The 12,537-nt window shown below is 40.1% G+C and overlaps 1 protein-coding gene across 3 annotated transcripts; it reads right to left on the bottom strand.

The window, feature by feature from the left end:
• Positions 1-3,177: 3,177 nt before the first annotated feature.
• Positions 3,178-10,406, bottom strand: LOC149322271 (protein phosphatase 1 regulatory subunit 27-like). Of its 3 annotated transcripts, none has more exons than XR_016282324.1 (4): positions 9,969-10,405; positions 8,813-8,963; positions 7,886-8,070; positions 3,178-3,434 (listed from the first exon to the last, which is right to left on the bottom strand). XR_016282324.1 is itself a non-coding variant. In XM_089538354.1 (4 exons), the coding sequence occupies exons 1-3, from the start codon at positions 10,222-10,224 to the stop codon at positions 7,947-7,949; spliced, it is 531 nt and encodes a 176-aa protein (XP_089394480.1). In that variant the 5' UTR covers positions 10,225-10,406; the 3' UTR covers positions 3,178-3,434; positions 7,929-7,946. The 3 variants fall into 3 exon arrangements, 2 of the variants coding, with proteins under 2 accessions (XP_089394480.1, XP_089394467.1); XM_089538354.1 differs by having other exon boundaries at positions 7,929-8,070; positions 9,969-10,406; XM_089538341.1 differs by lacking the exon at positions 3,178-3,434 and having other exon boundaries at positions 6,275-8,070.
• Positions 10,407-12,537: the final 2,131 nt, after the last annotated feature.

The raw sequence follows: 12,537 nt of genomic DNA, 5'->3' as shown, positions 1-12,537 counted from the left end.
TGAGACTCGCTGAAAGAAAGAAATTGGCAGCATGAGCTTTCTTAGGCTTCAGTCTACTTCCTCAGATGCATTTACGAAAGCTCATGCTGACAATTTCGTTCTTTCAGTGAGTCAAAGGTGCTACAAGAAGAGCTCTCTACATACTGATTCTACAGACTAACACGGCTATATCTTTGAATTCTACCCATAGAAATATAAATTCATGCTTCCTAGTCATGCTCCAAACGGAGGCCATTTTGGAATTCCTCCTACAGAAGGTAATGAAATGGAGAGCAGGTCCTGGGAAAGGAGGACATCTAGTAACCATCACCCTTCCAGTCAAGTGTTGAAGGAGGCAAAGGCCAGAGAAGGAGGGAGCCAGGCTTCTTCCCTTGAAGAGGAGGGGAAACTTCATTCCAGACAAGGGCAGCTGCTTGGGTAGAAGAAGAAGCACCTTCCTTCACAGCCCCCAGAAGTGGCACAGAGATGTGGGAAGGGCGCCATAGGGCAGAGAGCTACTGTGGGGAGAATCATGGCCCAAGCACTGGCCAGCTTTATCATTAAAAAACCATTGTTGAGCTCCCTTTTACTGTGTGTCTGGTTCTGGGTGAGCAGAAGTCATAATCACAGGAGGACAAGGCACTGACAAATGTGGGTTGTCATGTCTCCAGAGCATCTTTGATGCTCTTGAGACATATATTTAGTTAAGATTATATTAGGTTTTCTATGTATTAGTTTAAGAGGGGAAATAGAGATCTACAGCTTTAAGAAATACAGTGCTACCTCGGGTTACGAAATTAATTCGTTCCGCGGCGCCGTTCGTAACCCGATACATTTCGCAACCCGAAAAGCCGCTGGAAAGCCGCTAGCCGCGCTTCCGATTTGAATTTCGCGCCGAAATTAATTTCGTAACCCGAAAAATCTTTCGTTACCCGGAACAGTTTTTTTAAATCTAACTTTTTCGTACCCCGGAAATTTCGTAACGCGGTCAATTCGTATCCCGGGGTACCACTGTACAAGGATTGTGGGAAATCCCAGGGTCTCTTACTGTCTCTCTCTAGTTATTTTCAGTGTATAGTAAGATTTCAGCCAAGTCAGACCTGGAGAGAGTATTTTCCTTTGACAAAAAGATAAGTCCACAAAAGAAGAAAGATAGTCCTCAGAAGAAGAAAGATAGAATCCATCAAGAAGAGAGCAAGGTATTTAGGAAGGACTATTAAGAAAAAGGAGATCACTTTCATGTTTGTGTTTATAACCAGTAAAGCTTTTGAAACTTAAGAAATTTGTGGACAAGTCTTTTGTTCTGGCTGTGTTCCCAAGAGCCAGAGGCCTTACTACACCCAAAGTCCATAGCATCGCTCTTGGGACAAAACATGGGTCATTCAAGAAAAATGGAGGATGTGACCAAATAAAAGCTAAAATGACTCCAAGAAATGTAAACCAAGTCATGTATGTTGTTTCATGATTTTGTAAAATACCATGCAAAACTTACGGTGCTATATAAATAAAACCCAATAATAATAGTAATAATGCTCAAAATGGAGGACATTTTGGAATTCCTGCTACTCAGAAGGCTGAAATGTAGTAGATGTCCTGGAAAAGGAAAGCGTCTGGTCACTCTGGTCTGGTACTGTCGCTGTTTAAAAACGTCTGATGGAAAAGAGTATACTACAGTGGACCCTTGTTATACGCTGGGTTTGGCTGCAAGATCCCCCGTGGATAACAAAATCTGTGTATGCTCAAGTCCCATTAAAATATATAATGACATAGCAAAATGGTGTCCCTTATAAAAAATGGAAAATCAAGGGTTCATATTTGAAATTTATACTTTTTAGAATATTTTCAAACCGTGGGTGCTTGAATCCGTGTATAAGAAATCCGTGTATAAGAAGGGCCGACTGTACTTTCCAAGGGAGTTTAACTATTACACTGTCTCTTATGGTTAAGAATTCAGAGATATAGCCATGTTAAGTCTAGAATATCAGTATGTGAAGGGTTCTTGTACCAGTTTTTGAGACTAACTGTGCAAAAGAAGTAGCATAAGCTTTTGTTGACTTGAATCTGAGGAAGTAAACCAAGTTTATGAAACTTTATGCTCTGTTTTCTTTTGCACACTAAAGTGCTACAAAATCCCTTTGCATATGAGTAGGTCAGCTACAGAGAGGCCTATGAACTCATTGGAATGGAGACATATTGGATTGCAAAAGAGGGATCCCTGTTGAGAGATGCAAATGGACTTCAAATTTCCTGAACTTTGAAAATCTCCCCACATGGCCGGAAGGAGGAGGAGCCTGTCTGCAAAAGCTATCCTCCTCCCCATCCTCCCATCTCTACTAAGGGCTGAAAGAACATGATGGCATCTGACTAACATCTCCTGTTGTTTCCTCCCTTTCTTTCTCCTGTTGGGTTTGTGATATCTTGCCTGGCGAAGAAGCCCATGGAGCTCCAAAGCTTGCCACAAGTATATTGGGCATTTCGGGTGGCCAAGAAAGGCATCCCTGATGGAGTTTTGTTTGTATTTGTTAAATGGCCAACACAGCTACCTCTGCATCTTTTATGGTCAAGAAGTTATTCCAAATATTTTTGGGTTCTTCTATATATTCTGTTTCCTTCCACTGCCAGCCCACACCTGGTTGCTGGGACTATTTTCATATGAGACATTCTTTTAACATTTAGCCTGTCTGCAATTTGTACCTATGCTGTTTAGTATACAACTTCAGTTGAAAAATGTCTCACTTCCACTTCCTGGTTGGCTACATAGCTGTTAGGATTCACACTTGACAGAAAACGCATGAAAAGACATTGAGGTTTTTTTTTTACTGTGACAGTTTTTTCCCTTAACACTCATCCAAGCCTTCTGGTGCACATCCAGCACAAGAAAGGCATTCCTACATACATTACATTGCTGGGAGTAAATGGTTTGAGTGTTGGACTATGACTCTGGAGACTGGGGTTCAAATCACCGCTGAGTCATGAAACCCAATGGGTGATCTTGGGTAAGTCACACTCTCTCAGCTTCAGGGGATGGCAATGCCAAACCCTTTCTGAACAAATCTTGCCAAGAAAACTCTGTGTCACCATAAGTCAGAAATGTCTTGAAGACACAACAACAGCAACAAATACCATTGATTAATATTGGTTTATTTACGGATTTGATTTTGAGATCTCCCCCCCCCCCCCAATTACATTGCTGTCTTCTTGATTTGCATAAACAGGGCTAGCAAAATGTGTAAAAATCTAAGCCAAAAATCAGCTTTAAAAATGCATGTATTTCCTTGGTTACACTGATTTTTCTTGCTTCTGTTACTGGGAGAGGGCAGAGCAAAGATGTATGCTGGGAATAGAAGTTACATATTCTTCCTGAAGAATCCTCTTCGGAACTTCTCCTAAGGCTGTAGAAGTCAAAGACAGAGCCATGATAATGTGGATCAGTATGCAATGGGATCTTGTAGCACCTTTGAGAGTAAATTAGAGTAAGAAGTTAATAATATAAACTTGTAGACTTAAATCTACTTAATAACTGAAATGCATTTGATGATTTCAACAAGTCTAGGAAAGCTTATACTACCTACTTCTTTCTCTCAGTCTCAGTCTTAGTGTTGCTACAAGATCCTTTTGCATTCCCCTAAGGTTGTTCTACTGGTCATTGTCCATGCCTGTCAGTTGTTATCACAGCCACCAGTGACTAAAGAACATAAATAAAGCTGAACTGTGACCACCCATATTATACCTATGCAACTGCTATACTGAGTCCTAAATATACCGGTAGTTCAGTTTGTGTGTGCGTGTGTGTGTATGTATGTATGTATGTATATATATATATATATACATACACACATACACACACACACAGACTGACTGACAGAGAGATTAGATGATAGATAGATAGATAGATAGATAGATGATAGATAGATACCCAGTGACACCTACCTGATTCTAGAGAAACTTGAAGCAGCAACCAAGACGTAAATCCAGTTGCTGTACTTCATTCAAGGCATACTGACCCAAATGACACAAGGAATTCCCTAGTTTTCACCATGAGGCAAACGGGCTGATTAGGGAGAAGTAATTTTTAGCACTTTTAAGTGCCAATCATTGACTCTTCTCCAAAAATACAACATCTAGTAGTTTTCTTTGAGCTTTGTCCAGCAGTTTGTTAAACTACTGTATTACCAAAGCCAGTTCTTTTCAAGACAGATTACAGTCGGCCCTTCTTATACACGGATTTTTTATACACGGATTCAAGCATACATGGTTTGAAAATGTTCCAAAAAAGTATAAATTTCAAATATCAAACCTTGATTTTCCATTTTTTTATAAGGGACACCACTTTGCTATGTCATTATATTTAATGGGACTTGAGCATACACGGATTTTGTTATACACGAGGGATCTTGGAACCAAACCCCAGCGTATAACAAGGGGACACTGTATTAGAGGCTTCTTATTCCATTACCAGCTGCAGAACCACCATATCTGCAACTGAAACATATCAGAAACTGGATGCCACAGAGAAAGATCCAAAAACAGGAAACTAAATTACTTTCTATTAAGTTTCTTTAGTATTAATACTGTATCAAACACTGTATAATTACCAGAAGAAACTCCTTAATGGCCACAATTAAGAGTCAACACTCTTTATGTAACTACCACCACCACCCCACCAGTGATCAGGTAAAAGTGTAACACCAAGACTCCTATGCAATTGAATATTTGCATAATAATAAATCAGAAGTATTTTAAATTAAGACAGCAAAAAATTGACCTAAGCCCTCCCCACTGCTATCTATCCAGTGCACATGTACTTGGGAGTAAACACATTAACACATGGAGTGTACTTCTATATATAGATGGTTGTAAGAGAGTTGATATTTAAGGATCTTTTAATAATAATGGATGGGAAGAGCCAGTAACTGCTAATAGACAAAAATCAACTACCTGTCTGCCAATGTTAAGCCACCCACATTTTAAAAACAGTTCTGGGAGGTCCTGCCTTGCATTGCCTTTTCACCACTCTGCCTTTCAAAAAAATACAAAAAATAGCACGTTTCAAATTTTACCACTGGGATATGATTGTAGCACGATATTTTTTTTTAGAATTTCCAATGCAGGTCTGTATTTCCACAGGATGAAAGAAGTATTAAATCAGCCATGTTTACTATTAAAAAATTTGACATCTCCATAAGCATTAGACAGATAGATTTATATGAATTAGAACTATGAAGAAAAATATTTCCCAATTCTTTCATCATTCTTTAGCAAGTACTTTTCTTTGGGTACTAAAATGAACTTGCTTGTCACCAGTGGTATAGTGGTAAACATTGGAGGGGAGGCCTACACCATGGCAGTCTCTAGATAGCAACACCCTCAAGGATAGTTTTTTTGTGTTTTTTTTCAGGCCATGTTTAATGTTGTAAGCCGGTTGTGTTACGCAGAGGAGCAGGATAAAAATATATTATTATTATTATTATTATTATTATTATTATTATTATTATTATTATTATTATTTTATTAGGTTGTATTCTGGAATAATTTATTCCTGACGTTTTGCCTGCATCTGTGGCTGGCATCTTCAGAGGGTGGTGGCATGGAAGTGAGTGGGGTATACAGTTGGCCCTTCTTATACACAATTTTTTTATACATGGATTCAAGCATCCACGGTTTGAAAATGTTCAAAAAAAGTACAAATTTCAAATATCAAACCTTAATTTTCCATTTTTTATAAGGGACACCATTTTGCTATGTCATTATATATTTTAATGGGACTTGAACATCCACAGATTTTGTTATCCATGGGGGATCCTGGAACCAAAACCCGGGTATAACAAGGGTCCACTGTATATATTGTATGACCCCTGGTTGAGAGGAAGTGATTTACATGGTAACCTGTGTGTCTGTTGTTGAATAGCAAGGCCTCAGGGTGGGAGCATATGTGTGTCTATTTAATTAGCAATCCATTGTCTGCAGGGAAACTGCATCTATTGAGTCTTTATTTTGGTGCTTTTCAAAACTGGTAACCAAACTTTGTTTACTTTCAATGTTTCTTCTTTCTTTTTAAAGCTGTCCAGGTCTTTGTGGATTCCAATGGCTTCCCTGTGCATTCTGACCTGGTAGTTGTTGGCTTGGTCCAGAATTTCAGTTTTCAAGTAGCATATTATGCCCTGGATGGTTTATAACATGTTCTGCTACTGCTGATTTCTGACTGACCCAGTCTGCAGTGTCTCTTGTGTTCCACCCTGAGGCCTTGCCATTCAGCAGCATACCAACACACAGATTACATATCAACACACAGAGTCTCCCTCCTTGGAGGTCTTTAAGCAGAGGCTGGATGGCCATCTGTCAGGGATGCTTTGACTGAGAGTTCCTGCATAGCAGGGGGTTGGACTGGATGGCCCTTGTGGTCTCTTCCAACTCTATGATTCTACAATTGTAAATCACTTTCTCTCAACCAAGGGTCACACAGTATATATACCCCTCACATCTCCATACCACAATGCCAGCCACAGATACAGGCAAAATGTCAGGAATAAATTATTCTAGAACACAGCCACATAGCCCAAAACCCCCACAAAAAGTATGGATGCTAGCTGCTTAAGCATTTGACTTCACACTCTCAAGGATGTTTTAAAATGCAGGGAACTGTGATAATTCCTATATTTTAAAAGCATCCTACCAGATCTTTTGTATAACTAATATGTTTTGCTCACTCAAGACCAGGCCACTCCTGCAACAGGGGTAGCTCATAACAATACATAATTGCTGTGAAAATCCATTTCCCCTCCAGCTACTATGAGGAGTTTAGCTAAGGTCAGAGAAATCAGGGAAATATGAACTCGGTAGTAGTAGTAGATTATGTTACATTGTTGTTGTTGTTGTTGTTGTTGTTTACCTTCACGTTGTTTCCAATTTATGGCAATTTAAGTTTCATAAGTTTTTTCCTGATTTGTTCAGAGGAGCTTTGCCACTGCCATGCCCTGAGGCTGAGAGTATGTGACTTGCCCAAGAGGAGTTTTGCCATTGCCATCCCCTAAGGCTGAGAGCTTGTGATTTGCCCAAGGTCACCCAATGGGTTTCATGGCTGAGCTGGGGATCAAACCCTTGTCTTCACAGTCATAGTCCAACACTCAAATCACTATGCCACATTGGCTCTCTATGTGAGCCCTGGCTCCACTACATCCCTACTGGCTCCAAATCTGAATGCTCCCGCCCTCCAAGGGCTTCTGAGGGAACAAAATCAAAGTGATTTAGCAGAAGCAGCTGGATGGGAAATGTGGCTTTGTATGAGAGCAGAAGGAAGATGAATTACCCAAAGCTTTGGGAATTACTTTATTGAAAAAATAAAAAGCTGTTCAGAACCACATAAAAAAGTACAATAGAAAAGCAAATCTGGGACAAGCAAACATGGAAAATAAGACTTTATACACAAGATTGTTAGGATAGTCCATATGTACAGTAGATGCCAGATTGAACTTGGAGATAGTTTTTCCTTAAGATAATTTTGTAAGAAGTCTTCAGGAAAATAGCTTGAATGATACTGAAATTACACACGTTATTGTCACAGTCATTTTCAGTGGTGAACTGGAAAGATCAATGCTTGCACAAATTGGTACCCATTCGTTTAGCTCATAATCATCTTTGTGAACCTCCTATACAGTACCATCAGTATGTCCCAGCCATTGTATCCATTTTAGCTAAAGCCTGACCCCACCAGATACTGAGACATAGTAGAGAAGGTTACATCACTTTTTGAAGAGGCTATCCCAAGCATAGCGCTCCAAGAAAACCTGGAGTAGCCAGTCTCATACGTACACATTACAGCCAAGTGTGGTCTCTTTTGGGAGCTCATCACTCCCTTGCCAACCTAGTATGGGCAACTTTACTAGCCTCTTTCCTGCATGCAACAGACCTGGCTGGCTGCCATGGAGACTAAAATCCCAGATGGGAAAGACCTGGGGGTGGGTAGAAGCTTAGTTGACTCGGGCTGCTTTGAAGAGCTCTACAAGGTCCTTGTACTCAGGGTCAATAAGGTCAAATGGCTTCTCCCCTTCATCATTGGTGGCATCACGTTGTGCCCCAAGAGAGATGAGATACCTGCAGGTTAAAAAAAAACACAGATTATGATTTGACATACTTCACCTTTGTGGGTAGCATTTTACCCAGCAAGACCCAGTGGAAATATTATGGCTCTGTAGCACTTTTTGCAACAAGAGCACACTGGCTTAAATCCACACCAGGACTCAAAGTCCCAGTTAAGGCCAACTGAAACATGTCAAATCTCTATGTGCAGTCACGTATACCATTGCGCAACCATATGGAAACAAATGTTGACATGATTTGGACCAACAACTTGTTCTGTAATTGTGACTGCTGAATAAGTTGAAAACAGAATCAAAGAAATGGGTGCTGGTTTTCCCCACAGGCACAGTCGAATTCATATGTGCTGGCTTTCCATTCTACATTTGTGTACAAGGTAGTGTGAATAGGCTTAAGAAACTGATACTTTTTTCCCCCTTGCAAGACATCTCACTTCTGCTTAGGTAGTTTCCATCATCACCTTCTTCTCGATATATCATATATCTGACCAATACCACTGACTACTTAACAGGCTGATAAAATACTCCTGTCAGCCAGTGACAGAGGACTAACCCTGTTGTAAGACAGCCATCCACCCCCTGTTCTGAACCAGCAGGCACTTCTCTTTCACCAGCTTCTGGAGCAATCACTTTTTCCCTCTGCACTTTCCTTGGCCATGGAGGCTGCTATTTATGCCTGTTAGCAGGGTGGTGCAGTTGAACGAGAGAAAAAGAGGTAAACATAATCTGACATCTCTGACCTTGCAATGTCAGCATGACCATCGCTGCAAGCTATGTGCAGGGGCGTCCAGCCGTCCTCGTCTTTCTGATTGATGTCAGCACCATATTTCACCAACAGCTTCACACAGTCAAGGTTTCCAGAAAGCACGGCTTCATGGAGAGCAGCCATACCTAATGGGAAAAGATGATAGTCTCAACCATAGCTTGCGGAAGATAGAAGGGGGGTCCCAGAGACTTAGTCAAGGAGTAATCACATCACTATCACTTGACTGAAATGGGAGTTTCTAGTTTAGTATCTAAGCAAGGAAATCTAACCCTCTGACCAAGGAGGGGGAGTACTGGAAGTTAAGATAACTTCACTGCACAAGTAATGGGCTTTCTTCAAAGCTAGACTAGGTCCTCAACATTTTTAAGGCTCTGTTAGCTTAGCAGGGAAGTGAGGAGAGGACTTTTTTTGCTCAAGTTATAACACACCATAGATAATAATTTAATTAGGGCTGGATAGGTTTTGGGAAGCTCTTGGGGACTTAAGCATTTGTAAAAACAATGATTCAAGGTCAGTGTCTATAACATGAATATTCCACCCACCCACCGGGATTGTTTAACTCTCTAACAATTTGCTTGGACACAGTAGCTGTAATACTTGACATTTTTGTAAACTGGCAAGAAATTAGTGATTATTATATTTATATTATCTTATGCTGAGGTAACAGGAAGAAATGCTTCAGAGGGGCAATGAGACAGCTTATAGCTGGTCAGGAATTTTTAAAACGTCTCCTTTTCAGCATATTATCCATTCAGCTGGTCATTCTACCGTTTAATTAAGTTCTTTGACACCTCCACCTCTGTCTGTCTGTCTGTCTATCTTTCGCAAATTAACAATTAGCTGGAGAGTGAGCTGTACATTTCTTCCTCCTATTCCAGCCAGCTTCCTCATTGGGCACTAGAATTAAGAGCTAATTTGACCAAAGAAAATTTGCATGGTTTCATATACTTGTGTGACTGAAGGACACAGAGATGAATGAGAGGGAAGTTATCTCCTCTCTTCAGAAAGAGAGAAAATCCATCTAGTTTGCAAGCTACAGTGTGCCCCAGACATAAGGTGGCTGAACTGCTAGTATTTAGCTCCGTCCAACCACATAACTCCAGTTGGGTCTTTATCCTCATCTTACTTACCAGAGGGATAGATGGTGTCCAGTGTGACCTTCCTAGCCCGGATGAAACGCCCCACCTGCTCCAGATCACCCTGGCGAATGTGGTCCTGGAAGAGAACATCATTGGGGAAACGCACAGTCTTCAAGCTTCTTGCATATCGCCTATACCTGGGATGTGAGTCTGGATAGTAATACTTCATCGTGGTAGTGCGAGATGGAAGAAGAGACAAATGAGACAAAGGGACAGAAGAAGTGTCTTGAGGGATGAGAACAGGCATACAACAATCCAGACACAACTCTGATATGCTGAAATATAATATGTTGAGATATGTTATGATCCTCTCCTCATAAACGTTTGCAACAAAGAGCTGGCTTAGGGTTCTTCTTGGGACTTCCTTTGGACAACACTGCACTCATGTAGTGATTGCCTGCAGAGGATGGGTGACTTTCAGCAGCGTCTTCTGTTATATAGCTTCCTTGTGTCTATTTTGAGGCTAGTCATCTCATGCTATTTGCCATGAGATTTTGTAATTGAGCTGCCCTGCCCTCTAGCCTCCCCTTTTCAAGCACAAGTTGGAGTCTCAGCTTACAGACCACCTGTCGATGTGCAATAGTCAACAGGTCAAACTTTCTCCATGGTCTGCCTGTGCAGATCTCGGCCACCTAAGATTTTGCAAGCCCCTATTTGTAAAGCCCACTGTTTTCATCAATTGCAGGAATTTGTTGGCATCCACTGCATGGCTTTCCAGTACTCAGTGTAGATGGCATTCGCCTAGATGAGAGAAATGGCTATGAAATAACAATTTTTAGGAGATCAGAAAGGGTTCAGGAAGTGGAAAATGAGAGACATCCCCACAAATGAAGAGTGACTGTTAAAATTGTATGAACCAATAGAAATGGATAGGTTAACATGTTTAAGAAATAATAATTCATTGAAACAGTTTAATAAAAAATGGATGGAAGCAACAAATTCTTGGAAAATGCATGGGGTAAGATAGAGATACTAAACTTTAGCTAATAAACTTTTTAAAGAAGTTAGATCAGGGATTTAAAAATTAATAGAAAATTAAAAGGAAAGTGAAAGAAGTAGATTAGTGATATCAGATATAAGATAGAGACATTTAAGTACATAATGAAGGAGGATGAAGTAGATATTGGAGAAAAGTCTTTTATGGTAGTACAATAGGTGTTATTCAAAATAAGTAGAAGGTATTAGAATGTTATAGGGAAAGTAAAATTAGATGAGAAGGTATAGAATTATTCCAGCATATAGGGTGGTGGTGGTGGTGGGAGAAGGTAAGAAGGTAGGGCAAGGTAAGGGGAGAAGGGAAGAGGGGTGGTGGTTAGGTCAAGAAGGAATGGGAAATTTGATGGATTAAAGAAAGTTGATGAAAGGAAAGAGTAAGTGAAGAGGGTGAGCGAGGAGTGAGGAGAGCAAGGGTAGAGGTGGATTTGTGGAAAGAAATGACGAAACAGGATGTGGATGGAGAGAGTGAGAGGTAGAAGGAGAAAAGGAATGGAACATGAAAGAAAGGTTAAGGATGAGAATAGAAGGTAATGAATTAGGAGGGGGTAGGAATTATTACGAAGGGAGGGTTGTTGTGCTTTGTTTGATATATGTATGTAGGAATGTCTGATTTTATGTATTTTATTTACGTGAGATGTTACGCTTGAAATAATCTGGTTGCTGCATATGATTGTTATATGATTTGATTTTATATGTATAATCATTTAAAATAAACTTGAAAAATAAAAAAGAAAGGGTTCTGCACTGAAGAAGTTTGGTGATATGAATTGCAAACTTAACATGATGCAGCTTTCATAAGGCAAAGTGGATTTGCTTAAATTGTATTCTCCAGCTTGCTCCAATTTAACTATCCAAGGCTATTAGCAAATGTAATTGAAACACTGAAATAACAGCTTCACATAAAGACTCTAATGACATTAGTCCAGCAAGCAACTTGACATTCGTAAGATATAAATTTTTGCAACACACACATTCTGAAGGCTGTATCACTACAGTCAAAAAAGGAAGAAAGAAGGAAACGAAAAAGAAAATATATATATACCACTAAAGCAAAAACAATCCCTAAATCTGAGGAAGTAGGCTCGAGTCTATGAAATCTCATGCTACCAACCTCTGTCTTTCAGTTAGTCTCAAAGGTGCTGCAAAATCCCTTTGCATACCGATTTTCCAGACTAACACAATTATGTCTTTGAATTGAACCCCTAATCCTGTTGGAGCTCTTAGAACGTTTTGTTCCAAACCCAGTAATTGCTTTAGGAATCAAAGCAGATGGTGCTCATCTTTCTGGGCTCAGCAGTTAGGAATGCCAGAATGAAATCTAGAGGGGGTTCTTGGACTTTTAATGGTTGCATAGAAGAGGGAATTTCAGCAAGTGTTGTTTGTTACCTGGTCCTGTGACAAACAAAACCTTCTGAAATTCTTTCTTTTGTACAACAGTTAAAGGTACAGAAGCCTTCTTCAGTTTTTGTTCTGGTAGCTCTAATTTGAGTGGTTTGTTACTGGCACTGTTCTCAAATTTACTTAGGCACCAGCCTCATGTTTCGCAGGCTAGATTTGTGCTCCC

The sequence above is a fragment of the Sceloporus occidentalis genome, unplaced genomic scaffold (genome assembly GCF_023333645.1).
Source record: "Sceloporus occidentalis isolate IW3139 unplaced genomic scaffold, rSceOcc1.0.p SCAF_1, whole genome shotgun sequence".
NCBI lineage: Eukaryota > Metazoa > Chordata > Lepidosauria > Squamata > Phrynosomatidae > Sceloporus > Sceloporus occidentalis.
The sequence above is the reverse complement of the archived record's forward strand: the minus strand, read 5'-3'. Positions and strand labels throughout refer to the sequence as shown.